At 34.8% G+C, this 25955-nt stretch overlaps 4 protein-coding genes and 1 long non-coding RNA gene across 5 annotated transcripts; 1 reads left to right on the top strand and 4 right to left on the bottom strand.

Moving 5' to 3' along the window:
* Nucleotides 1-671: 671 nt before the first annotated feature.
* LOC104758179 (uncharacterized) lies at nucleotides 672-1719 on the bottom strand. Its single transcript, XM_010481004.3, has 2 exons — nucleotides 1080-1719; nucleotides 672-1002 (listed from the first exon to the last, which is right to left on the bottom strand). Exons 1-2 carry the CDS (start codon nucleotides 1563-1565, stop codon nucleotides 922-924), a joined length of 567 nt encoding a protein of 188 aa, XP_010479306.1. The 5' UTR covers nucleotides 1566-1719; the 3' UTR covers nucleotides 672-921.
* A 776-nt stretch (nucleotides 1720-2495) lies between these two features.
* LOC104758177 (AP-3 complex subunit delta) lies at nucleotides 2496-6137 on the top strand. The gene has a single exon (XM_010481002.3). The coding sequence runs from the start codon at nucleotides 2810-2812 to the stop codon at nucleotides 5411-5413; it is 2604 nt and encodes an 867-aa protein (XP_010479304.2). The 5' UTR covers nucleotides 2496-2809; the 3' UTR covers nucleotides 5414-6137.
* Nucleotides 5594-6151, bottom strand: LOC104758178 (non-specific lipid-transfer protein 2-like). Its single transcript, XM_010481003.3, has one exon. It carries the CDS (start codon nucleotides 6074-6076, stop codon nucleotides 5783-5785), a length of 294 nt encoding a protein of 97 aa, XP_010479305.1. The 5' UTR covers nucleotides 6077-6151; the 3' UTR covers nucleotides 5594-5782.
* Nucleotides 6152-16641: 10490 nt separating this feature from the next.
* LOC104758176 (uncharacterized) lies at nucleotides 16642-22797 on the bottom strand. Its single transcript, XM_010480999.3, has 6 exons — nucleotides 22771-22797; nucleotides 18544-19022; nucleotides 18027-18159; nucleotides 17627-17914; nucleotides 17310-17537; nucleotides 16642-17223 (listed from the first exon to the last, which is right to left on the bottom strand). Exons 1-4 carry the CDS (start codon nucleotides 22795-22797, stop codon nucleotides 17753-17755), a joined length of 801 nt encoding a protein of 266 aa, XP_010479301.2. The 3' UTR covers nucleotides 16642-17223; nucleotides 17310-17537; nucleotides 17627-17752.
* Nucleotides 22798-22956: 159 nt separating this feature from the next.
* On the bottom strand, nucleotides 22957-24507 carry LOC104758175 (uncharacterized). Its single transcript, XR_002036312.2, has 2 exons — nucleotides 24321-24507; nucleotides 22957-24229 (listed from the first exon to the last, which is right to left on the bottom strand). It is a non-coding gene; the product is annotated as an uncharacterized LOC104758175 (long non-coding RNA).
* Between the last annotated feature and the right edge of the window lie 1448 nt (nucleotides 24508-25955).

Here is a 25955-nt window from a genome sequence, read left to right as displayed (position 1 = left end):
GTAATCATATTTAGATATTGTTTTCAAACCTCTGGCCAAAACAACACAAACTAATGCAACAGGAAACCAAAATAAGTCCATGAATAAGAAGCTTCTCTAAGGATTTTTCAGATCATTCATTCTCAGTATTAACATGTTTGCTTAATCCAGAAGAAAACAGCAACAAATAGAGTTTGTTTTTGTTGAGAAAGCAAGGGCCTAAACACTAAACTTCAGTGATAATAATCAAGTAATCTGGATATGCAACAAAGAAACCAACTTAACCTCAGAGATGTGAGTAGAAGCTTGTCCTGTCCTCAACAGACATTGCCCGATCTACCGTTGGGTGAAACAAGCAGCATGTTATTCTTGACATTAAGGAACCGAGCCGTGAAACAAACTCGAGAACAAGAAGTTTCTTATGTTAAGAAATGTTAGCCAACAATATATACTCGGCAACAATAAGAGTAGACTATATGGGACAAGACTGAAGAAACCTTTAAAAAAAAGTGAAGCAAACTGCATCATTGAAAAAACACAAACAGCTAGAGATAACAATTAGACTGGAGATGAATATGATGTTTACTAAACTAAACATTATCTGCTTGAAAGAGTGTTTCTTCATGGACCGGAACATTGCTAAAACTTGAGAATGTCTCAAAGTAGAACAAAGAACAGAGAGAGAGAGACAATGAAGCAACTACCATTACTAAAATTAAAAAAGAAAACATTACAATTAGTGAATGAATGATGGGATTACAAATTTACCAGTAATCCACTTTACAACAAACAAGAAGGGGGATTAGAAAACCATAACATATCCCGGTTATCTTCACAGGACCACCAGAAGCAAACATTGCTAAAACTTGAGAATGTCTCAAAGCTGAAACATTGCTAAAACTTGGGTACATATTCTTTGGGCTAGAAAAGTAAAGACCTTTATCACGTATCCTGAGCTCCTCCAGGTCCATTGTATAAATCAATCGTTACTTCTTCATTCAACCACAATCCTGGAAAAATCGTCTGCCAAAAACAAAAAGATAGAATTAGTAATCCAAACAAAAAATCAAACTTTTGAATTGAAAGTAACAAAAACTTACATTCAATTTCTTCTGAACAAGCCTAGGTCTCTTCTTAGGTCTTCTGGAAGGTTTTTTCCCAAAGGCAATGGAGAAGTCTTGTTCAATCTCTTCTCTCGTCAACGGAATTGAGAATTTCAGTTTCTCATCATCGTTCTCCGAAGAGATGATGGTGCTTCTCTTCACCCCAATTTCATTATTCCTACGAAGAGAAGAATCAATCGCCGGCGATTCCTCTCCTCCTGGTGGTTCACTACACGCAGCTCTCCTCGTCCTCAGATTCCACGGCCTAGCCGCCGCAACTACCTCACCGTTCTTCGCTCCGGATCTGGGTGCGTGAGCGTGATCGGGAGACGAAGAAGAAGGAGATGGTTGGTGATTGTGATGTTGTGGTGAATTTGATGATGAGGGTAGATTGACGCATCTGAGGTATCTCTGTTGACCCCAACGAAGATGAGGTAAAGGGAAGTTGTGAAGACGTTTGGATCTTTCAGGAGGAGGCTCCATTGTTATTGTTCTTCTTCTTCTTCTTCGTCTTCTTCTTTGTCTCGTCGGCCTTCGAGAGAGAGAGAGAGCAGTTCAAAGTTGTTTCGTATTTATTCTCAATGAGTTTATTATTTTGTTTTCCTTTTTTTTTTTTTTTTTTTTGTTCTAATGGTGTGCGAATTATTTGGGGGTAGCGTTTATATATAGGAGGGAGGGAAGGGACAAGTAGACTTCTTAAGCAAAAAGGAAATAAAACATCAAATAACAACTTTCAACTTTGTAAAAACTAAAAAGGAAAACAACAAAAACACAATAAGAAACCATGCTTAAAGGTTTTAAAAAATGGCAAGATTAAAATATGATGCATTATTTTTTTTTTTTTTTTTTTTTTTTCTATACATTGCAATCTTTATTTGGTTCCTCAGTTATGTTATTATGACCATAAAATACAAAAAAAAAAAAAATTGTTTTAACAATAAAAAAATTTGCAATGGCTTGAATCATATATGTGAGACATGTTGGAATTAAGCTAAACTTTAGGGATACTTGGGTTTGAGATTTTGTTTTTACCAATAACACCAAATTTGAAACGGTTTTGTTTTGATGGAATTGAAGAAATGAAAATAAAGATAGTGATCTAAATTTTTTTGGTTTTAAAATTGATTTTTATATTTAGTAAGAGTTATTTAAATTTGATGTATAGATTTGTGTGGTTTATTATATAATGTTTGATGTTTATAAAAATCAATTTCATGCTTTGTTTTCAATTATCTGTTTCTGATTCCATGCAACATAGATTTATTTTTTGTTTTCACGTATCCGTTTCTGATTCCATGCAACATAGATATTAAGCACAAAATTAAATTCTAAAATCTTGAGGCTAATATCTATTTCAACATATGATTTACTGAATAGATTTTAGTTTTAGATGAATGTAGCTTAGTCTTTTAATAGTTTTGGATGTGATTGATGCATCCATTCCAAACTCCAATTTCCATTTCATAACAGTCTTCCAAAATGTTTTATGAAACCATCAAGGCCCACTAATTTCTACTAAAGCCCATAAAAAGCCTTTTTCTCCTTTCACCCCTCTTTCACCTTCTTCAATTTCTTCGCCGAGATCGCGAGTTTCACGACGCCGATCAGCTTCAAAAACCCTCGGAATCTCATCTCTGCAACTCCCAAATTCATGTCATCTTCCAATTCCCAATCACACCTCTAATCCCTATTCACCAACCACAGTTTCTGCAAAACCACCAGAATCAATGTCGTCGTCTTCCACTTCTATAATGGACAACTTGTTCCAACGGAGTCTCGAGGATCTGATCAAAGGCTTTCGTCTCCAGCTTCTCGGTGAATCCAATTTCATTTCCAGAGCTTTAGAAGAGATCCGCCGCGAGATCAAAGTCACAGATCTCTCAACTAAATCCACCGCTCTTCACAAGCTCTCTTACCTCGCAGCACTTCACGGCGTCGATATGTCTTGGGCGGCGTTTCACGCCGTCGAAGTTGTTTCCTCTCCACGGTTCCAACACAAGAGGATCGGTTACGAAGCAATCACTCAGTCGTTCCATGAACAGACCTCGGTTCTGCTTCTGATCACTAACCAGGTTCGCAAGGATTTGAATAGTGCTAATGAATACGAAGTAAGTCTAGCTTTGGAATGTTTGTCTAGGATTGGAACTCATGACTTAGCTAGAGATTTGACTCCTGAAGTGTTTACACTCTTGGGTAGTAGTAAAGCTTTCGTTAAGAAGAAAGCAATTGGTGTGGTTTTGAGGGTGTTCGAGAAGTATCCTGATGCTGTTAAGGTATGTTTTAAGCGGCTTGTTGAGAATCTTGAAAGCTCTGATCCGCAGATTCTGTCTGCTGTTGTTGGAGTGTTCTGTGAGCTTGCCACAAGAGATCCTGGATCATGTCTTCCTTTAGCTCCTGAGTTATATAAAGTATTGGTTGATTCAAGGAACAATTGGGTTTTGATTAAGGTTCTTAAAATATTTGCTAAGTTGGCCTCGGTTGAGCCGAGATTGGGTAAGAAAGTGGCTGAGCCGATATGTGAGCATATGAGGAGGACTGTTGCCAAGTCCCTGGTGTTTGAGTGTGTTAGAACCGTGGTGAGTAGCTTGAGTGATCACGAAGCAGCTGTGAAACTTGCGGTTGCAAAGATCCGGGAGTTTCTGGTGGAAGATGATCCGAATCTCAAGTATCTCGGTCTTAATGCATTGTCGATTGTTGCTCCAAAGCATTTGTGGGCAGTATTGGAGAACAAAGAAGCTGTTGTCAAGGCTCTGAGCGATGAGGATCCAAATGTGAAACTCGAGGCATTGCATCTCTTAATGTCAATGGTGAATGAAGATAATGTGTCGGAAATCTCCAGGATACTTATGAATTATGCGCTTAAATCAGACCCATTCTTCTGCAACGAGATTATATTTTCTGTGTTATCAGCTTGCTCCAGGAATGCATATGAGATCATTGTTGACTTTGATTGGTATGTGTCTCTTCTTGGTGAGATGGCTAGAATCCCACATTGTCAAAGAGGGGAAGAGATTGAGCATCAGTTGATCGATATCGGTATGAGGGTTAGAGATGCTAGACCGCAACTAGTCCGTGTTTCTTGGGCACTTCTCATTGATCCTGCATTGCTCGGAAACTTGTTCTTGCACCCGATATTATCTGCAGCTGCGTGGATTTCAGGGGAATACGTTGAGTTTTGTAAGAATCCATATGAAACTGTGGAGGTGCTTCTGCAACCACGCACTGGTCTATTGCCCCCCTCCATAAGAGCTGTCTACATACATTCAGCTTTCAAAGTTCTTATCTTCTGTCTCAGGTCTTACTTCTCGGCCGAGGAATCCACTTTGTCATTCTCGGCTCAGGAGTTTAGTTCTGCCTCTTCATCCATGAATGCGTTCACATATGAATCTATATTGAATCTGGTGAATGTGATTGAGCTTGGTTTGGTGCCGTTATCTGGAACCCATGATGTGGAAGTGCAGGAGAGAACTAAGAATGTTTTAGGTTTCATTGGTATGATAAAGCAAGACCTAGCTGAGAAACTAAACCTCCAAGACAGTGAAACAGAAGTTTTTAGAGTCACTGCATTCATGGAAGATGTGTTCTCAGAAGAGCTCGGTCCTGTTTCTGCAACTGCACAAGATAAGGTTTGTGTACCGGGTGGGTTAGAGCTGAAAGAGAATCTCGGTGATCTGGAAGAGATTTGTGGGGAATTTCTTAAACCAGTGGATTCAGTTTCATACACGGACAAGATCAGCTTCTCTGTCTCCAAACTTAGAATCAGAGATCAACAAGAAGCCTCCTCATCTTCATCTCCTCCACATGAAGCTTCATCTCTGCTTGCTGAACACCGCAAACGCCATGGCATGTATTATCTTCCTTCTCAAAAGGACGATCCTGATAGCAACGGCACGCCGAACGATTATCCTCTGGCAAATGAATTAGCAAACGAGATATCCCCGGATTCATTTAACCCCAAGAAGAAACCGAATCAATCTAAACAGAGGCCTGTAGTAGTGAAACTAGAGGAGGGAGATGAATCAAGAAACCCTCCTCAAGCAAAATCAAATATAGAGACAGTTAATGATGATGAATCTTTGTCCCGAGCAATCCAAAGCGCTCTTCTGGTAAAGAACAAAGGAAAAGAGAAAGACAAGTCTGAGACAAATCCGAATTCGGGACAACAGGAAAAAGAAGAGAGCTCGAGAATAGAAGATCACCAGAACTCAGAAAAGAAGAAGAAGAAGAAAAAGAAGAAGAATGGAGAGAGAAGTAGTAAGCATAAATCGCGAGGGCGAAATGAAGTAGCTTCTGCTTCAGAACAAGTTATAATCCCAGATTATCTATTGTGAGTGAGTGAAATTAAAACCAGTTTGTGTTCTTTGAGAGTGTTTATGTGCATATACACAGAAACCAAACAAAATGTATTGTGTAATTCTTTTTGTGTATAGCAATTTTCATGTATTGGTTTCTCCGTTTCTGTTATAACTTGTAAGAGAGATCTGATGAAACCTTATTCTAAAAGGACAGACTTTTTCTTTTCTTTGTCATATATATTATAAGATAAGATAGAAACATACATAACATTTAGGTATGATGATGATGATCATCATCACCTAGTATTATTATAGATGGTACTGACACACTTTAACTAGTAATTAACCACTTCATAATCAGCGAAAACATGTCGCTAATTAATAAAACGTGATTAACAATCCTTTTTAACAGTTTGGGGTAGCAATCTGGCAACTGCTGGTGACTTTCCTTGCGTTAGGAGAGTTAATGTACTGGCGGAGGCTAGGGTTCCTCAAGTAGCCGCAAAGGCATGGCTTCTGCTCTCTCAGCTTAGCGCAGCATGCTTGTGACGGTGGCGAAGATGACGTCATCGCCGCCGCACATGGAGCCAGCTCCATCGGCGAGCAAGTTACCCCTTCTGCCACCGGGATTTTAGCCACAGTCACCAGGAGAATCGCCGCTGCGAGAGCTAAAACGGAAACCGACATTACCTTCACCATTTTTCTTCTTCTTTGAACTTTCTTTTATGTGTTTTGTGTTAGTGGTTGTTGTGTTTTCAGTATGTGTCTATAAGCTATCCCCTTCTATTTATAGAGAAGGAAAGTGTAATAAAGCTTTCTCATTCTATCTCTTTTGGGCGTTGTTTTTTTACTCAATTCTTTGTTAGAAAAATATTTGGTTTTCATGTGAATTTTGTTTGTTTGTTAAGAAAGATTGCTAGGTGGTGAGAGGGTGACACAGTGATAAGGCATAACATAATTTATAATTGAAAAATCAACCAAAATTGTGGTGAATGTAATTGAAAGAAAATCAAGAATTAGACAGCCTTTTAATCCTAAGCCAGATGATTTTTTATTTTATTTTATTTTTATGATATGTTCAAATTATTTTCAGGTTATATACTACAGTAGTAATTTACAAAAAGAAAAGGCTGGTCAACTAGATCATTCGATAGTATTTCTTTCTTTTCACCAAAATATTATTTTAATACATTTCACTCAAAATAAATAAACGCTAAATTAGATATGTATATTTTTTTGACGAATTCCTCAAAATATGCCATTTTAGTTTTTTTTTCCAAGGTAGCACAAAATTTTTATTTTCCAAAAATACCACAAACACACAAAAAGAAAATTGATTTTTAAGGATGTAAATTATTTTTAAGACAATTTTATATTTAGAGTATATATTTAGGGGGTAGGGTTTAAATTTTAAGATTTAGGGATCATTTTTTATATTAAATATTTAGTTCACTTTTGTTGTATTTTTGGGGGAAAAATTAAAAGTGGTGTTTTTTGAAAAAATAATTTCTGTGGTATTTATGTGAATTATACGTTTTTGTTTACTAATTATTTAATAAGTTAAATTTGATAAGAAAAAAATTGTTTTTGGGTTAAGAGTCTATTAAAAAGAATTAGTAGAAAAATACATAAAATAGACTTTTTGTAAAATGAAGATAAACTATAGAATAAGTAATCTGGCAAAAACAATTCACCACGTATAGCGATATTTATTTTCATTTTGTAATGCGTAGAAGAAGCGTGCGCTTCAATGTTGTATGTTGTTGGTAGTTTCCGGTTGTATTTTAAATTACTAAAACTCATTATTGATAAGTGTACATCCTACATAAACTGATACACATATATATATATATATATATATGCTTGTATAATATAATAAGCATTACAAAATGAAAGTTGTACCATTACACCAACTAAAGTATTCTTTAGTGCCAATCTTCTCTCTCGCACTCACTCACACAAACAAGTGAGACAACAAATAAGACATTAAAATTCGTAATTTTATACAACAATAGATATATGGCAGTATGGCACTAAGATTACCCACTTTGTATTGTTTGCAATTGCATGCACTTTAGACGACATATACCTACAAAATGGGTCCAAACACATTGTGATAAAAGCTTGCTTTTACATCATCACGATTCACGTCTAGTGAATAGGAGTAACAAGTTATCAGTTGCAATTTATTGCTTGCCATTTAATTTGTATGTACTTGTTTTTTTTTCCAAGTCTGTGGTGTATCAAATTATTATTTGGACTTGGTTTAATTCACAAACTTCATGGATTCATACATCCATTAATGATTTCTACATCTCACCATGACACCTACTAAATTTTACTTAAATATCTTATAAATGTCAAAATAGTTCACCGTGCCCAATATATTTTGTTCGATTGTCTATTATAATGATTTGGAACCAAGCATATGTTATTTTCATATAGATCATTTGCTTGGTTTAAAAGTATGAAACGAATTTAAACAAGAAAGAAGTTATGAATAGGATACATATTACTAATTTACGAAACTAGAATGTAAACCCTTTCCCAAATTATTCTCAGCATACATGGTGTTGTCAATTATTTTTGTCAAATATATAATGTTGTCAATATGGTGATGATGAATAGAAGAACAAAAGAGAAAACAATAATGATAATTCGATGCAGGCCACAAAAGATAAAAATGAACAAGTAATATTCCATGAGAGCTTTAGTTACGTCGGTCAAGTTCAACTCCCTCAAACCCGTCATTACTAAGTTACCCGAGTTCTACCTTCTTTCTTATCAAAGATGACATCTGCACTTTGGATAATTGCACATTGCTATATGTGGAAAAGAACTCCGGATCCCCTTCACGATGTAACATGGTAAATGTTCTCGATCTCTCTTTCTTCCGAAGAGGGATGCTTCTTGGAGCTTCGTTACTAGAAATCTTGAAATATCATGTGTGACTTCAAGTTAATTTGGATGAGATGTTCCATTTGGGTGGTTTAGGCTATCCAAAGATACCTATACCAAAACAGAATTTTCAGCAAATAAATTACCAAGTAGTTTTCCTTATTCTTTTCGTATGATTTATGATGTTTCATTAGCTCGAGACTATATCAGAACGCAAACTGGTAATAAAGCTTCAACATGGGATACTTGTACACCTCATGGCCTCTAATTCCTTTCCTTGGCCCTTCTAGAATATGAGAGTTGGGACTGTCCATCAACTTACTAACTACATTGTTGTTTAAGCTATTGCTTGAAGCTGGTGGTGCATTCCTCATCAACATTCAGACTACCAATTATTCAATTTTATTTCTCTTTCTCAACATGACGACATGACTTCAAGATCTACTGGTTACTAGGAAAAAAACCATAACTTTCCTCCAAGCTTTACAAAATATTAATAATGTATTAGTAAGAGTATTTTCGTTATTTTAGGTCTATACTTGTGTTGTCCTAAATGTATACTTTTTGTAGTCGTCTCTCTTTATTATCAGGAATAGAAAGCGGTAAAACTAGATATGGAGAGAATTTATAAATTTCCGATTTTTTATTTTATTTTAGATCATCTTTAGTGGTTCTCTATTTTTGCCAGTAAACTCTATTCTAAAGTAATTTTTGCTCCAATCTATTTTTATTTTCACTTCTATAATAGAGATTGCTGTTTTTTTCTTTATATATAGAGTAACTCTAGTTTTTTCCTCTATAAATAGAGTTGAACTATTTTATTTGCAAAGTAGTTTTTTTAATCTTTAACTTCTTTTACTTATGACCAAAATAAACAAAATAAATATTTTTAAGAACTAATAATATAAATTTAAGTATAGATATTTATTCTAAAATGTTGAGACTACTATTTGCAAAAGATAATTTATATAAATAATAAAATTTATTTTTCATTTGTTCCATAAAAATTATTTAAATACAACAAAAACTAATAATTTAATAATGTGAGAAAAATACATTAATGCTGATGGTTAAAAATCTAGTATATTTTATAATTTTTGTATGATGTGATGCTCTTTATAATAATAAATTCTTAATTTAAATAAAAATAATAAGTTTATGAAAATGTTACAAAATTTAAAGAAAAGTGGGTTATTTAACAATTTTTATAAATAAAAGGTGTTAATTGTAAAATAAAATTAATACCTATTTGGAATATGTTTTTTTAGAGGAAAAAATAAGGAAAACTATTGGAGCAAAACTCATCTCTATTAGAGAAATCCTCTATTATACAGGGAAAAATAGGAAAACCCATTGGAGATGGTCTCAGTGAAATATATAACATCTAAAAGAGAATGTATCTCTTACGTTTAGAGTGAAACACTGTAAACTGTGTGCTTTTTATTTTTTTTATTTCAAAACTATATTTTGTTCATGTTTTTGAGTTTCAGATTTGGGATCTAAATTTCTAACAAATAATTCTACAAAAGTGTAACTCCTCTCTAGTTATTGGTCTCTCATTCTCAACATGTTATCCTCTTCTTCTTCGGATTCATCAATTAGACGATCATTCATGACCGTTGGCTTAAACATGAAGTCAACTTGAGGAATAAGATAATTCTTATCTAACCGAGTTATGGTTAAGAGATAAGGACTTAGGATGTTAGGAGTTATCTAACATAAGTATCTTCCTATTAGGATTAGGAATAAGGTTTTATATATAAGGAGATATCTAGTTGTGACATAACTTATGATTTGAGAGAGAGAGGTTGTAAGGCTTAAGTTTTGAGAGAATTTTCTTAAGCAATAAAGAAGGTGTTCTTTGAGACAGTCTTGTGTTCTTAAATCAGTTACAAACAATATTTGGTATCAGAGCTAGAAGAAACGATGGCAAAAAATGAAGATGTTGAGGCTACCTCAAGTTCGAAGAAAGGAGGCGGACCTTCTTCAATCAAGTGCCCCATGTTAACCTCTAGCAACTACACCGTCTGGGTGATGCGAATGAGGATTCTTCTTCGTGTAAACAAGGTGTGGGATGTCATAGAAACAGAGGATGATGACGCTGATGTCAACGATATGGCTATGGCCTTGTTGTTCCAATCGATTCCTGAATCTTTGATACTTCAAGTCGGCGAGTTAGACAATGCAAAGAAAGTCTGGGAAGCTATCAAGAGGAGACATGTCGGTGCAGAACGAGTCAAAGAAGCTAGACTACAAACGTTGATGGCAGAGTTCGACCGTCTAAAGATGAAAGATACAGAGACCATCGATGACTTTGTAGGGTAGCTATCAGAAATCTCATCAAAGTCAGCTGCTCTAGGAGAAGACATTGAAGAACCTAAGCTAGTCAAGAAATTCCTTAAGAGTCTTCCTCGGAAAAGGTATATTCATATTGTGGTGTCGCTTGAGCAAGTGTTGGACCTCAACAAGACAAGCTTCGAGGACATTATGGGGCATTTAAAAACATACGAAGGACGTATTACCGAAGAAGAAGAGATGCAAGAAGATCAGAGCAAGTTGATGTATTCAAACTCAGAACCTTAGCAACCTCAAGTACCACAAGCAAATCGCGACTTTAGTAGAGGATATTATGGAGGATACAGAGGCAGAGGTCACGGCGGACGTTTCAGAGGCAGAGGTCATGGAAGATTCAATGGAGCTAGAGATCTGTCCGAAATTGAATGTTTCCGATGTAATAAATTTGGACATTATGCTTCAAAGTGTCCCTGATCGGTTGCTCAAATTGCAAGAAACACAGGAAAACGACACAAAAGATACGGAAGACGCAGATGAGCTCATGATGCACGAAGTGGTGTTCTTAAATGAGAAGAAGGTGGTGCCAAGCAAATATGAAACAAGTGATGAAGAAGACAATACTTGGTACCTTGACAATGGGGCTAGCAACCACATGACAGGAAATCGCAGCTACTTCTCATCCTTGGACAATACTATCACCGAAAAAGTAAGATTTGGTGATGATTCTCTCATAGACATCAAAGGGAAAGGAACAATCGAGCTTGTTGATATGAATGGTCAAGCGAGAACAATGACTGAAGTATATTACATCCCAGGCTTGAAGAGTAATATTATTAGTCTTGGACAGGCCACTGAAGCTGGTTGTGAAGTAAGGATGAGAGGTGAACACCTATTGATGTATGATTGTAATGGAAGTTTGCTTGTCAATGCCTCTAGATCAAGAAATCGACTATATAAGGTCTGCATGAAGATAAATGACAGACAATACTTGAGCTTGACAACATTGAGTGACTCTAGTAGGTGGCATGCACGTTTAGCCACATAAACCATGAGACATTGAAGTCAATGATGGAAAGGGAACTTGTTGCAGGAACTCCATATGTCAAATTTGAAAAGGAAATCTGCGGGTCTTGTCTTTTGGGAAAACAAACAAGAAGAGTATTCCCCAAGGTTACTCAATTTTGAGCAACAAAAGTACTTGAGCTCATCCATGGAGATTTATGTGGTCATATTACACCGAGTACGAAGGCTGGAAATAGATATATCTTTGTTCTTATCGACGATCACTCGAGGTATATGTGGACAATATTGCTGAAAGAAAAGAGCGCTGCATTCGAAAAGTTCAAGAAGTTTGAAACTGTGGTCGAACGAGAATCTGGGGAGAAGATCAAGAATTTCAGAACGGACAGAGGATGAGAGTTCGTGTCACATGAGTTTGACTCTTTTTGTGCCATCTCAGGAATTAGGCGACATCTCACAGCTCCGTATACACCACAATAAAATGGTGTTGTGGAACGAAGGAACATGACGCTATTGGAGATGACTAGGAGTATTATGAAGCACATGAACGTCCCAAACTTCTCGTGGGGAGAAGCGATCAGACACTTAACGTATTTGTTGAACATGGTAGCTACAAGAGCAGTCAAGGACAGAACTCCATATGAGGTTTTAAGGAACAAGAAACCAAATGTCAACCACCTACGTATTTTTGGATGCATCACATACGCAAGAGTGGGAACACCACACCTCAGGAAGCTAGATGATAGATCACGCAAACTGGTACACTTAGGAACAGAACCAGGTACAAAAGCTTATCGACTACTTGATCCTCAAACGCATAAAGTAGTAGTAAGCCGTGATGTTGTCTTCGATGAAACAAGAGGATGGAACTGGAACCGAAGCAGTCAAGAACAAGATAGAGCTGGAAGTTTCACAATCCAGCTTGGAGAGTTTGGAAACCATGGAGTAAGAGGGTTTGATTTGAGTAATAGTGTCACTGGAAATAGTGGAGAGAATCCAGAAACTGCAGGTTTCGAAACAAAAGCTGGAACCGAAACAGAGGACAATGTTGGCGAAGAGCAAGAGAATGCAGAATCTGATTCAGATTCTAGTGGTAGAGGTGAAGTGAACGATGAGGATGAAAAGGAAAGTAGAGAACAAGGACAATTAGTGCTAAGAAGATCCAGCAGAGTGATCACTAAGCCTAAATATCTTAATGACTATGTGTTGCTTGCTGATGAAGAAGGAGAAAGGTTGCTAATGTGCTTAGACAATGAACCACAGGATTATAATGAAGCAAAGGATTCCAAGAATTGGTTACAAGCGTGCAAGGAGGAGATATGTTCAATCATAAAGAAAAAGACTTGGGATCTTACTGAGCTACCACATGGAGCAAAATCTATTGGATTGAAGTGGGTTTTCAAGCTTAAAAGAAATTCTGATGGGACAATAAACAAATATAAGGCTAGGCTGGTCACAAAAGGCTATGTGCAGAGGTATGGCGTTGACTTCGAAGATGTGTTTGCTCCTGTTGCACGGATTGAGACAACTCGTCTCCTTATCAGTCTCGCTGCATCTGGAGGATGGGAGATACACCATTTAGACGTTAAAACATCATTCCTTAATGGAGAGCTGAAGGAGACGGTTTATGTATCACAACCAGAGGGGTTCGTAGTAGAAGGGAGTGAAGACAAGGTTTACAAGATGTCGATGACATATTTGTCTCAGGAACGAGCTTGAGAGTCATAGAGAATTTCAAGAAGGAGATAGCTACAAAATTTGAAATGAGTGATTTGGGAATTTGAACTTACTATCTTGGAATTTAAGTGTGTCAAACACAGGAAGGAATCACTCTGAATCAAGAACGATACGCCTTGAAAATCTTGGAGGAAGCTGGAATGAAGGACTGTAATTCTACACAAACACCCATGGAAGAAGGTTTAAAACTGTCGAAAGCAATGAAGGAGAAGGATATTGATGGAACGAGTTACAGAAGGATCATAGGTTCACTTTGCTACCTATTGCACACACGACCTGACCTATCATACTGTGTAGGTGTCTTGAGTCGCTACATGCAGAATCCAAAAGAGTCACACAGAGCGGCCATGAAGCAATGTCTAAGGTATTTGAAAGGGACGACTTCACTGGGATTGGTGTTCAAGAAGTCAGCTTCAAATAGTGCAAAGCTTGTTGGTTACAGTGACAGTAGTCACAACGTAGACCCTGATGATGGCAGAAGCACAACTGGGCATGTGTTTTACCTCGATGGGAGTTTGATTACTTGGTGTTCTCAAAAACAGGACACAATTGCTCTCTCTTCGTGTGAAGCAGAGTTTATGGCGGCGACTGAGGCGGCGAGGCAGGCGATATGGCTCCAAGAACTTCTTAGTGAGATTACCGAGCTACCATGTGAGAAAGTACTTATCCGGATAGATAACCAATCTGCTATTGCTCTCACAAAGAACCCGGTGCTCCATGGTCGGAGTAAACATATACACACTAGGTACCATTTCATTAGAGAGTGTGTAGAGAAAGGGCAGGTCGAAGTTGAACATGTTCCCGGGGAGGAACAGAAAGCAGATATCTTAACAAAAGCTTTGGGAAGGACCAAGTTCAAGGAGATGAGAGATCTCATTGGAGTAAAGAACATGAGCAAGCAAGACTTCAAGCTTAGAAGGGAGATTATTGGCTTAAGCATGAAGTCAACTTGAGGAATAAGATAATCCTTATCTAACCGAGTTATGGTTAAGAGATAAGGACTTAGGATGCTAGGAGTTATCTAACATAAGTATCTTCCTATTAGGATTAGGAATAAGGTTTTATACATAAGGAGATGTCTAGTTGTGACATAACTTATGATTTGAGAGAGAGAGATTGTAAGGCTTAAGTTTTGAGAGAATTTTCTTAAGCAATAAAGAAGGTGTTTTTTGAGGCAGTCTTGTGTTCCTAAATCAGTTACAAACAATAATGACATGCCTGGCAAGCAGAAAACTTTGAGCTTTGGAAGGAGACACACTAAAGGATGCATAAGGGAATGTCTCACACTCATTATCTGACCTTCCAAATTGTGTGAGAAACAAGACATCTACTTTTACAAGACAAGGTTCAAAATGGGGCTCAAACATTCTCCAAACTTGGTTCCTTTCATGAGAGGCTTTCTCCTTCTTTTTCTTCTTCCTTTTCTCTCACATTTTTTACTATTTCTTCTTTGGGCCGATGCAACTTAGGTTGTAGAGGTCACCTTTTCAATAAACTAGCCCTACAATAAACCACAAAAGTTCTTTTTGTAGTTCTATCTTATTAACAGAAAACCTTTTAACCAAAAAAAAACCATTTGCTAGCGCCAAGGGTTCGATCTTCTTCTCTTATGTGCTGTGTTCTTTATTTACAACATTATTGTTTACATTTTTAAAACATTATCTTACGTACATATTATGCCAAGAAATTTAAAAACATTATCTTATAAGGTATATATATATATATATATATATATATATATATATATATATATATATACTAGAAGCAGATTCGCGCGATGCGCGAGATAACTTTATAATAATTTTAACATATATTAGATTTATTAAAATATTTAAAATTTTATATTTTGTGTTTCGATAAATTATCTTATGTTTTTGATTTGTTTTGTTTTTAAATAAATATTCTCAGTCACTTAAAATGAATGATTATTCATTAGTTAAGCATTAAACTGAAAATGTTAATATGAAAGGTTACTTTAAAATATTTAGTCTGTATCTTATAATATATAGAGCTCTTCATGTTTTGATGCACAATCAAGACGTACAAACATTTTTTACGTTGGGAAAAGAACATTGATTACGTATAAAATAAAATAAAATGCGGCTGAGCATGGACATTATGTGTTAGTTTGTCCGCTTTTAACATAATCTATAAAACATCAATATCTTCTAAAACCAGACACCTCCAAGAAGGACAAGACAATAGCTTGAATTTCTCAAATAACCTTTTCTTTTGCAGAAACTCATAATCTTCCTTCATTCTCTGTGTAATTAATCTCATTAATTAGATAACTAAAGGTAGCATAAATAATTTTGATATTTATATATTACCATCATGCTTCACACATACTTAAAAGTTTTATTATTATAATTTAAATGTTTTAGCAATTAAATATTTTAATCTTAATGAATTATACAAATGACTTCAAATGCATTTTTGTCCTAGAAGTAGAATTCTCTTTCTGTTTCTTGATTAATTGCATTTGAAAAAGAAAGTTCTCTGTTAGATATTTCTATATTTTTATCACGTACTTTATATCTATTGAACATACTAATTGCAAACTGAATTTTAGTTAAGAATTGAGTAAAATTGTTATTAATATATATTGATATATTATTATATCAAATAAAAATTGCTTTTTGTGTTATACTTTTCTGTTTATATATATATATATGTTGTATTATACTCAAAATGACCAACGAAAAAGAGTAAAAACATATCATCGTATTATCGAGTTACTTTTTAGTGTTAACAGCATAACCTAAGAGAATATAAAATAATTGTTCACCAGATAATCTTATTTTTCTCTTCTATTTTTATTTCTAAAATTATGTTATGGATGGAACACGACAAGAAAACAGGCGATTAGGCGATTAGCGACTACACTATTCATCGCTTTGTAGTCGTAAAAGCTGTGGTTACGACTAAATAGCGACTAACGCAAGCAGTTGGAGATCGAGAGTCGCGAATTAATGTAGTCGTATATATAGTCGTCTTTTTGCGACTACTCTACGACCAAAACCTGTAGTCATCATATTGTCATAAGGTCGTCGTTTCGTAGTCATTAAATTAGTGACTATTTTACGACTAGAGTGTGATTAAGTACCACATACAAGTGGTCTTCTTACTGTTGTTGGTTTTTAGTCGTATAATTGTGTGGCGACTAAGTACTGACTGTGGATTTCGTAGTCGATATATAGTCACTTATTTTTGATTTAAGAATCTGAATGTTGCATATACTAATTTCCCTTTTTTTCTTCCTTTCATTCTTGTTTACCAATTTAAATTGAATGATTCAAATTTGGAAAGACATAATATCAAAATATTGAAATATTGAAATACACGGTACATGTTCAAGTTACAGAAATAAAAAACGGTCATAAACACAATCTGAAAGTGGGAATGAGTTCATCCAAAAAAGAGTGATATAGGTCATCCAAAAGAAGAGATAGAGTTCATCCGAAAAGAGTGAGATTGAGTTCATCCAAAAAGAGTTAAGACAGAGTAACCTATTAAGCAGATGTTGATGGAGTTGGAGTTGGGTCATTTTGGGGAAGAGGTTATGTGGTTGTCTCTTTAGCTGAATGGCTTGCAACGAAATTCTGAAATGGCGGATCACATTCCCTCAGAAACTCCTCCACGACGGAGAATTGGTCAATCTTGTCCTTCTGGGCAGCAATAACTTTGGATTGCTCAGCTTCACGCGCAGCAATTTCTGCATCACGCCACTGCAGTTGAGCAGCCTGTTCTTCTATCATGCGTTGAGCTTTCTTTAACTGTTCTTCGAGAGCCACAAAGGTAGAAGAGCCACATGCTTGCTTGTGCTTTCCATTGACAAGGCAGTCCTTGAGGCTTCCAACTCCATAAGGTGTTCCTCTTGAATCCTTCTCAGTGGACTTGAAATAAGAGAAAAGTTAAGATTTGAGGATGACAAATTAAACTCCAAGACTATAAATGTGTATTGGTTTTAAAGAAAAGTAACCTCAAGGAAAATTTATGTATATTCTTCTGTTGTGAGGTCCCGTGGCCGTGATTCTCCATCTGACACAGCAAAAGACTCCGCCTCGAGCTGAGACAACCTTTCTTGAACAGTCTTCTCATATGTTTCTGCAATCTTCTCTGCCTTCCGATCAACATATGTACCATCAGGCTTTGTATGTGCCTTGATAAAAACCTCACCAAGTCGGACTTCTCTTCCCAATTCCTCAACCTGCAATGTTAGCAAAGAAACAGAGATTAACTAAAAAAAAATAACAGCTATGTAAGAATTGAAAGTGACAAAAATAACAACTACTTAACCATTTCGTCTTGAAGCTGTTGATATGACTTTGGCCCTGAGAGGTGGACGTGAGGACCTAGGCCGTTATGTTCAGACATACGGGCATCAGAGTAGGTTTTACTCTTTTGTTGTGCTTCTTCAGTGTCCTAGTAATCCTCCATCGTTCTCCAGAGAGTGTTTCCAATCCAGTTTGGTTGAACTCGACTAGTCCTCACAGTGCTAACCATGTCTTTGATCCGCTTTTGACTGATTTCCTCAAAATAAGCCTGAACAGTCCCAGTTATCAAAGGATCCCAAGTGTGGGTTTTCTAGAAAAAAAAAGGAGCTATTGTGAGTGAAAAGAAGACATGTAAAGCTATGTACGAAGGCTTAATGTGAGTGAAAAGAAGACATGTAAAGCTATGTGACATAAATCCTTACCGTGAACTCAAGGAAGTATCTCTCTTTTTTTTCCCGCGGCAAACATGTCCAGCTGTAGAAGGGACCTTCGTATTTGTTTAGAAGAATTTTAGTAATCTTCCGAACAAGTTTCGATCCTTTGTCGCGAGTAAACCTCCATACACATGAACCAATAAAACAAGTAAGTAGGTTACTTAAAAGCTCCATACATATGAACCAAAAGAAACAATAAGCATAAGCACAAGACAAAAAACACCATTGTTAAAGACACCATCGCAAAAAACTATATTGCAAAAAACACCATTGCAAAAGAAACAATACGCATACGCACGAGTAAACCTCCATACACATGAACCACAAGAAATAAGATCAATACAAGAGGTATCAGTTGTTGCAAAAGAAACACTACGCATACGCACATTCACAAAACATTGACTCCTCAAGACAAAAAACACCATTGCAAAACATTGACTTACCAATTTCTCTTCTAACATTCACAAAACACCATTACAATACATGAGAAGAGGAAAAATCATACCATTGGGTGTTCGGTATGGGTGTGGGAGAGAGGACCGTGGTGAACTTATCCCTGTTTGGTACCAGAAGCAGGGCATTTAGAGCCTGAGCCACGTCCTCTTGGAGTTCCGGCAACACCGCAGCAGTTTCTTCTTCGAAGTTTTTGCCTTGAGACGATGGATGCGATGGATGACTACGAGTCTGAGAGAGTTGAACTGGAGAAGGCGGAGGGTCATCTTGAAGAGTTGCATGAGTTGCTGGATTGTAGTTAACTTCTTCTGAAGGAGACCGGCGTACTTGAGGTTGAGGTTGGCGAGTAAAGGAGTCCTGAAATAGTTGTTGAGGCGGAGGATAGTCCCGGATCTGGGATTGCGTTGGTTGTCGTGGCAAAATGGGGACTTCTTCTTCAGGTGTCTGCTGCGGAGGAGGAGCTTGGACTGCCGGCGTGAAGTCGTACTGACTGGGTAGATTGGTAGGCCGTAGTCTTGACCCTCCGAGAATCTAAGAAACATTACGAACAAGTTTTCTCTTTCTTCCTCGATTAGGCATCGTGTGATGATTGAGAAGAGAGACTGAGAAGAGAGAATGACGATTGAGAAGAGAGACTGAGAAGAGAGATAGAGAAGAGAGAATGAGAGGAGATGAGTTATGCGGTTTTAGGGTTTCGTGGAAGAGAGTAAGAAGAAGATAGGTTTTGTCGAAGAGAGTAGGAAGAAGATAGGTTTAGAGAATGTAATTGGATTTGGCCTAGCTCAATTCAATTGTATTTGGGCCTAGTTTTAGATTTTGAAATAACTAAATTAAATAAATTTATAAGTAAATAGTTTTTGGAAAAATTAAATTATATGTAAATAATTTGATTTTATGGTTTATGAATTAATTTCTAAAATTAAGAATTGAAAGTTCAAGATTTAGAGTTTATAATATAAGTTTTAGATTTTATAATATGTTATATCAATTAGACTTTCTTATGTAAGTATTAAAGCTTAGTTTCATGTATATATATAATAATGGTTCAATTTTGATTTTATGGTTTATGAATTAATTTCTAAGATTAAGAACTGAAAGTTCAGGATTTAGAGTTTATAATATAAGTTTTATATTTTATAATATATTATATTAATTAGACTTTCTTATGTAAGTATTAAACCTTAGTTTTATGTATATATCCAATAATGGTTAAATTTTGATTTTATGGTTTATGAATTAATTTCTAAGATTAGGAATTGAAAGTTCAAGATTTAGAGTTTATAATATAAGTTTTTGATTTTATAGTATATTATATCAATTAGACTCTTTTATGTAAGTATTAAACCTTAGTTTTACGTATATATATATATATATATATATATATATAATAATGGTTAAATTTTGATTTTATGGTTTATGAATTGATTTCTAAGATTAAGAATTGAAAGTTCAAGTTTTAGAGTTTATAATATATTATATCAATTAGACTTTCTTATGTAAGTATTAAACCTTGGTTTTATGTATATATATAATAATGGTTAAGTTTTGATTTTATGGTTTATGAATTAATTTCTAAGATTAAGAATTGAAAGTTCAAGATTTAGGGTTTATAATATAATTTTTAGAGTTTATAATATATTATATCAATTAGACTTTCTTATGTATGTATATATATATAATAATGGTTAAATTTGGAAACTTTTATCATAAATCGCATTTTAGTAGCTAAACTGATGACTATTTAGCGACTATTTGTTAGGTATGCGATGTAGTTATTAAGAAGTCGCTAAATTACGACTAAAATACTGACTATATTATGTAGTAGGAAAAAGGCGACTAATATACGATTAAACATTTGTGGTCATAAAATAGTTGCCTCCTAGTCGCTACATAGTCGCAAAAAATGACGACTACATATGTAGTCGCCATTTGTAGTCGCTTATTTCCTGTTTTCTTGTAGTGGAAGAAGAGATAACTCAAATCTTCCTACTTCTCAAAGACATTGTTTTTCTCTCTCTTTCCATCCGTCTCTTTCTCTAGAATGCAACTGGGATTAGCTTAGGGTGATCTTTGGATCTTTCGACTTGATAAACACGTTGTAGACGTGAGTCTTGTTAAATGTGTATTGATGAAACTTACACACATGGTCATATCCAATTGTCTTGCTCTGCTTGCGGGTAACCACTATCATCACATCATCAATAATAGATCATGGCTAGGATAAATAATAGAACATATGAGAAGAGAAAATAAGTGTATAACCCAAACAATAATGTTGTGAAAAGAAATTAGATGTTAATTATATTTTAAGAAAATAATTAAGACAAAATTGTGTAAGAAAATAAAAACTGAATTTGGAAGAATCACATGGCTTTGGAAACCCATATCATGAGATATATATATCACCTAGACGTCCAAATCTTCCTCGACCCTAAACGCTAAACCATCGCAAAACCTTTCTCATCAGAAGTCATAACCTATAAATAAAATAAAGGACTATGAAAATGCTTATCGGAAACAAAGTTAATAAATACATACAAACACAGTTGTAACGTTAAGGAACAAATTTAAAGTAATAGTATTCGAAACAGTTAATATTTGTTTAAACTCATTTTCATGGGTGAAACATACAAACACTTGTATAAAATATAGCATGGGTAATAAGTAGCATAAATATTGTGACTAAGATATAAAATCTATTAGGGTTTATGAATTATGATCTAAAACTAAAATTTTTATATGAAAAATGTATCAAATGGATCAAAAGAAAAACAAATTACAACATTGATATACAAAATAGGCATTCGAAACAACATTTACCAACATTTACAAGTGAGAATGTGTTATGTGTCGAAGACCTTCTTTATTTAACTCTTTCTAATGAATAACCACATTTCACATGTTCACTTCTATATATGCTCTAAAATTTTGGCTCAACTTATTTATTTCAAAACCTACAAATGTCACATAAAGAAAAAGTTAAATATTACAAAAATTTAGAAAATTATGTGAGAGGTAGAATATGATGTTTGATGAAGATTTTGTCTAGCTATTTATAGATAAATTTATAGTAGTATGAGAGATTTTTCAGTTTTTTTTGGTCAAACATCATGGAAGTTATGGTTACATTTCAAAGAATAAATATACCATAGCTTTTGTCTGTGTTTTTAATTTTTTTCAAACATTGGGAGTTACATTAGAGAATTAATATGCAATAAATTGTGTTAATGATTACTATTAAAAAAATATATCATATTGTTTTATATCTTGAAATTCTTTTAGAATAAATTGATTTGGTCTTTTGGCACAAAAACTGTGAAACAAATATTATACTTTTTTGTCAAAAAATAATTATTATAATATTATAATTTTTTATAGCTTGAAATTAGTAAAGAATTTAGTAACCATCACATTATATTTTTCCAAAATTATGATATCCATCTTTAAATCTTTAATTATCGGAAATTTGTTTTTCCAAATTTATAATATTAATATTTGATTCTTTTTTTATTGCAAAATTATAATGTTATGGTAATTATATAAAATATTGATAAAGGATACCTATGCAAAATTATAATCTTATGTCAATTATATAAAATATTGATAAATGATATCTATATATAATTACTAAAAGGACATTGTATAAATGTCAATATCTTTTTTAGCACAGAAATATTATTTAAATTTAGTGAATATGAAAATAATGTATGTACTTTTGAGAAAAATAAATTAAAAGAATTTAATAATTGGGAAGTGGAGACAAGTGTCGAAAATATACGCTGCCAAATGTCATCGTGTTATGCAAAGTTAGGTGAAAACCTTCTCATATTATCTATATATATATATATATATATATATATAAGGGTCTCCATGGGGGTTATGCAATGTTTACCTCTCTAAGAGGGTTGTCTTTATCTCTCGAACAGGTTCGTCTCTAACTCCCATAGGTAGAGTGTTGTGTTTATTTCTCTAACAGGTTCGTCTCTAAATCCAATAGGGTGTCCTCATTGCTTAGGCTTCATTCCCAGTAAATCTCTAATTCAGCTTCATCTCGGTCTTCCCCTTATGGTTCTCGGAAAAATTCTCTTAAACTTTGGTTTCTTTGGCAAAAAACCCCCATGGAGACCCTTAAATTAAAATCCATTAGAGACTCACCCCCTATTTCAAACCTTCTCATATTAACTATATATATATATATATATGGGCTTCTTGTCCAGAATGCCATTTTCGGCCCAAACTTTGTGGATCTGCCACTTCTTAACGGAGCTTTTGGATTTACCACTTTGTTCTCAATTTTGCCCTCCATTGATGCGCGGGATAGTCAAAAGGTTTCAAAAGAAAAATTAGGTTTTCCGGGCAGGATTTGGGAATCGTATTTCTCTGGGCAGGGGGCTGTTCAGCGATACGATTGTTGGTACTGTGGATTTCTTGACTTTTGTGACTCTGTGTCCGTAGGGTTTCTGTATTTTGTGGATCTATAAAATGTGGTGGAAAAATAGAGGATATGGTAGAGGCACTTGTTTATCGTGGATATTGGGGAAAAAACTTGTAACACATTTTCCAGACAACAGCCGAACTCTGTTTCGGTATTAGAAGCAGGACTTGTGAGAGATCAATGGATCCGCAGGTAACTTGTCTTCTCCCTCTGTTATACTATATTTTCGTATCTCAGACGAACTACTTAACCCACAAGTTTGTAGTTTATGTGGTAGGGAATAAACTATAGCTTGCGATGAATGGTTTATGTGGGGTGGTGATAACCGTTACTTAACTAGTTGCTAATGTCGTCTATTACGTGTTCATTGGTATCAGGGATCTGAAGTTACAGTCTTTGTCATTGCTGGGTGTTGGGAATGCTCTGATACGGGAACTTGGGACTTCTACATTGCTAAAGAATGCTACGCACGGAGCATTTCCATTACCAAGGATAGCAGTTACGAGGACCTCATCTTGATGGTGCGTAAGGAGTTTGAACTTGATGGGATGAACTTTACGCCTAAACTAAGCTACTGGTTTCCTTCACAACTATCAGTGTTCTCAGTAAATTCACGACCTCCAGTGGTGTTAACAAGCAGTGTCAGCGTTCGTAACTTCTTGGAAGTCAAGAGAACAGCTGCCCATTTAAATATGTTATTGTCTCTTGATCATGAAAGCAGTGCTGCTGAAGGCACGGCCATCCGAAGACATTGTGGAATAGTCAACAGGGGAATTGTCAACCCAAACGTCCTGACGACAAGGACACCCTAGACGTATAAGTTCTGAAAATCTAGTAGCGGGAACTAAACCCTACAGAGTATGGCCAAGTAAACAAAGGGAATTTTCAACCCAAACGTCCTGACGACAAGGACACCCTAGACGTATAAGTTCTGAAAATATAGTAGCGGGAACTAAACCCTACAGAGCATGGCCAAGTAAACAAAGGGAATTGTCAACCCAAATGTCCTGACGACAGAGACACCCTAGACGTATGCGTTCTGAAAATATAATAACGGGTTCTAAACCCTACAGAGCATGGCCGACTAAACAAGGAACATTGTGAACCCAAACGTAATGACGGCTTACACATCCTAGATTTATGAGTTGTTGAAACCATTATTTGAAGCTAAACCCTAGGAAGTACCGCCAAATAAAGTTCTGTCAATGACAACCCAATCGGAATGGTGTTAAGATATACAAACTTGGAGCAGGAGATCCATGGTCTGCCATCCTCGCTAAAGACGATTTGGCTGAAAGGTAACCTACAAATCAAAACAGCATACCCGTTAATATGTAGATAGCAGTGATATATAATTTAATCAGTGAGCTGGGTAAATCCACTTCTTCACTTACAAATCCAGAGACTTCTATCAAATCCGGCGATGCTATATGGCTTCCGATTGGCAGTATTCGGAAGTAAAAGTAGAAGAGAAAAACGTAACTGCAGAGCAAGGCCGAGACTAGCAACAGTGGAATTTATTTTAAAGACGACAAAGGGATGGCGACTACAATTGCCCCTTATTTCCACGGGCACGGGCAGGTCGGATAAATAAGTTATTCACGAATTATTTATTTATGTAGCATTAGAAATCGAATCTCAGCAGACGGGGGTACGACGGTAATCCTTAGTTCCAAAAAAATGGTATTTCTACAAACTATGCAAGAAGTGGCAGCCTTTACAAAGACCATCAGAGAAAGTGGTTTTCTCCTAATTGATTCTATATATATATATTAACATTTTTAAAGTACATTTTGTGTTATGCCATTTTATTTTTTACTTATTTAAATTTTTATTTACAACATTAACCCCTCAAAAATTTCCAAAAATAGTATCACGACAGATTTTGCTTCCTAAATCTATATTATCATTTTTGAAGTACACATTTAGTGTTTTACCCTTGAAGTTATATGTATTTAAAAACTTATTTACAAATTTAATCCCTAAAAACTTTCCAAAAGTAACATCATTTCAGATTTTGTTTCCTAAATATTTTACATTTCATTCAAACCAAAAATAAAAACAGCAATCAATATTATATAGAGACATAAACTATGATATATTTTTCATTTTATTTTCCAAACCTGTGAGTTTTGATTCTTAACGTAAGAAGAACTTCGATTCCTAATTATTCAAATATTATAATTAATATATATATATATATATATAAATTTAATAAAATTTAAAATGTTATGAATATGTAATAATAAAAATTTTTAAAATACTATATAATGTGATTATAAAAAGAACATGTTGGAATTAATAAAATATTATTAAATATGTGTTAACATGGGTTAAATCCTCATTTTATTATTTACCAACACTATAAATATTATAATATCTGACATATAAAATCAATTTGTTTTACCAAGATTGTGTAAAATAATTAATTCATTAGGAAAAATATGACTTAATCACATCATATAAATGACTTATTATGTATTTAGTTCCCTTATTTTTTGTTCTAATAATTAAAAATTAAAATAGAATCTAAAACACTAAACAAAATAAACTAAAATATAATAAATAAATGATCATATAGTATATTACAGGTTAAAAAATTAATATAAACATTTAGTCTCACAAGCGGCCGAAAAATTAGGTTATTTTCTATTTATAAAACATCTAATATTTAACAAACAAATAGAATATAAAATATAAATAATAATAAAACTATATGCAAGCGGTATACCGCGGGTTAAAATCTAGTACTCCCTCCGTTTCAAAATATAAGATGTTTTAACCAAAGCACGCAGATTAATAAGTTTTTACATTTACCAAGTTCAACCAATCAGAAACAATACTGCATAATATAAAATACTAAATTAATCTAAAAGTTGCATAGGAACTTGAAAACATCCTATATTATGAAACAAAAAACTTCTCTAAAACATCTTATATTTTGAAATGGAGGGAGTATAAGATATTAAAAAAAACCTGTTGTTACAAAGAGAAGAAAATCTCATAGTATACCAAACGCACAATATAAC

The sequence above is a fragment of the Camelina sativa genome, chromosome 17 (genome assembly GCF_030686135.1).
Source record: "Camelina sativa cultivar CO46 ecotype springtype chromosome 17, ASM3068613v1".
Taxonomy (NCBI): domain Eukaryota; kingdom Viridiplantae; phylum Streptophyta; class Magnoliopsida; order Brassicales; family Brassicaceae; genus Camelina; species Camelina sativa.
Note: the sequence above shows the minus strand (reverse complement) of the source record. Positions and strands in the feature narration are given on the sequence as shown.

Bases quoted from the DNA above. Each gene is read 5' to 3' on its own strand.
- LOC104758179 (XM_010481004.3), bottom strand. From the start codon at position 1,565: ATGGAGCCTCCTCCTGAAAGATCCAAACGTCTTCACAACTTCCCTTTA. The intron at 1,003-1,079 runs GTAAGTTTTTGT...TGTTTTTGGCAG, and splicing joins TTGTTCAGAAGAAATTGAAT to ACGATTTTTCCAGGATTGTG.
- LOC104758177 (XM_010481002.3), top strand. From the start codon at position 2,810: ATGTCGTCGTCTTCCACTTCTATAATGGACAACTTGTTCCAACGGAGT.
- LOC104758178 (XM_010481003.3), bottom strand. From the start codon at position 6,076: ATGGTGAAGGTAATGTCGGTTTCCGTTTTAGCTCTCGCAGCGGCGATT.
- LOC104758176 (XM_010480999.3), bottom strand. From the start codon at position 22,797: ATGGAGGGCAAAATTGAGAACAAAGTG. The intron at 18,160-18,543 runs GTATGATTTTTC...ATGTGTATGGAG, and splicing joins CCCATACCGAACACCCAATG to GTTTACTCGCGACAAAGGAT. The intron at 17,915-18,026 runs GTAAGGATTTAT...TTTTTTTTCTAG, and splicing joins GATACTTCCTTGAGTTCACG to AAAACCCACACTTGGGATCC.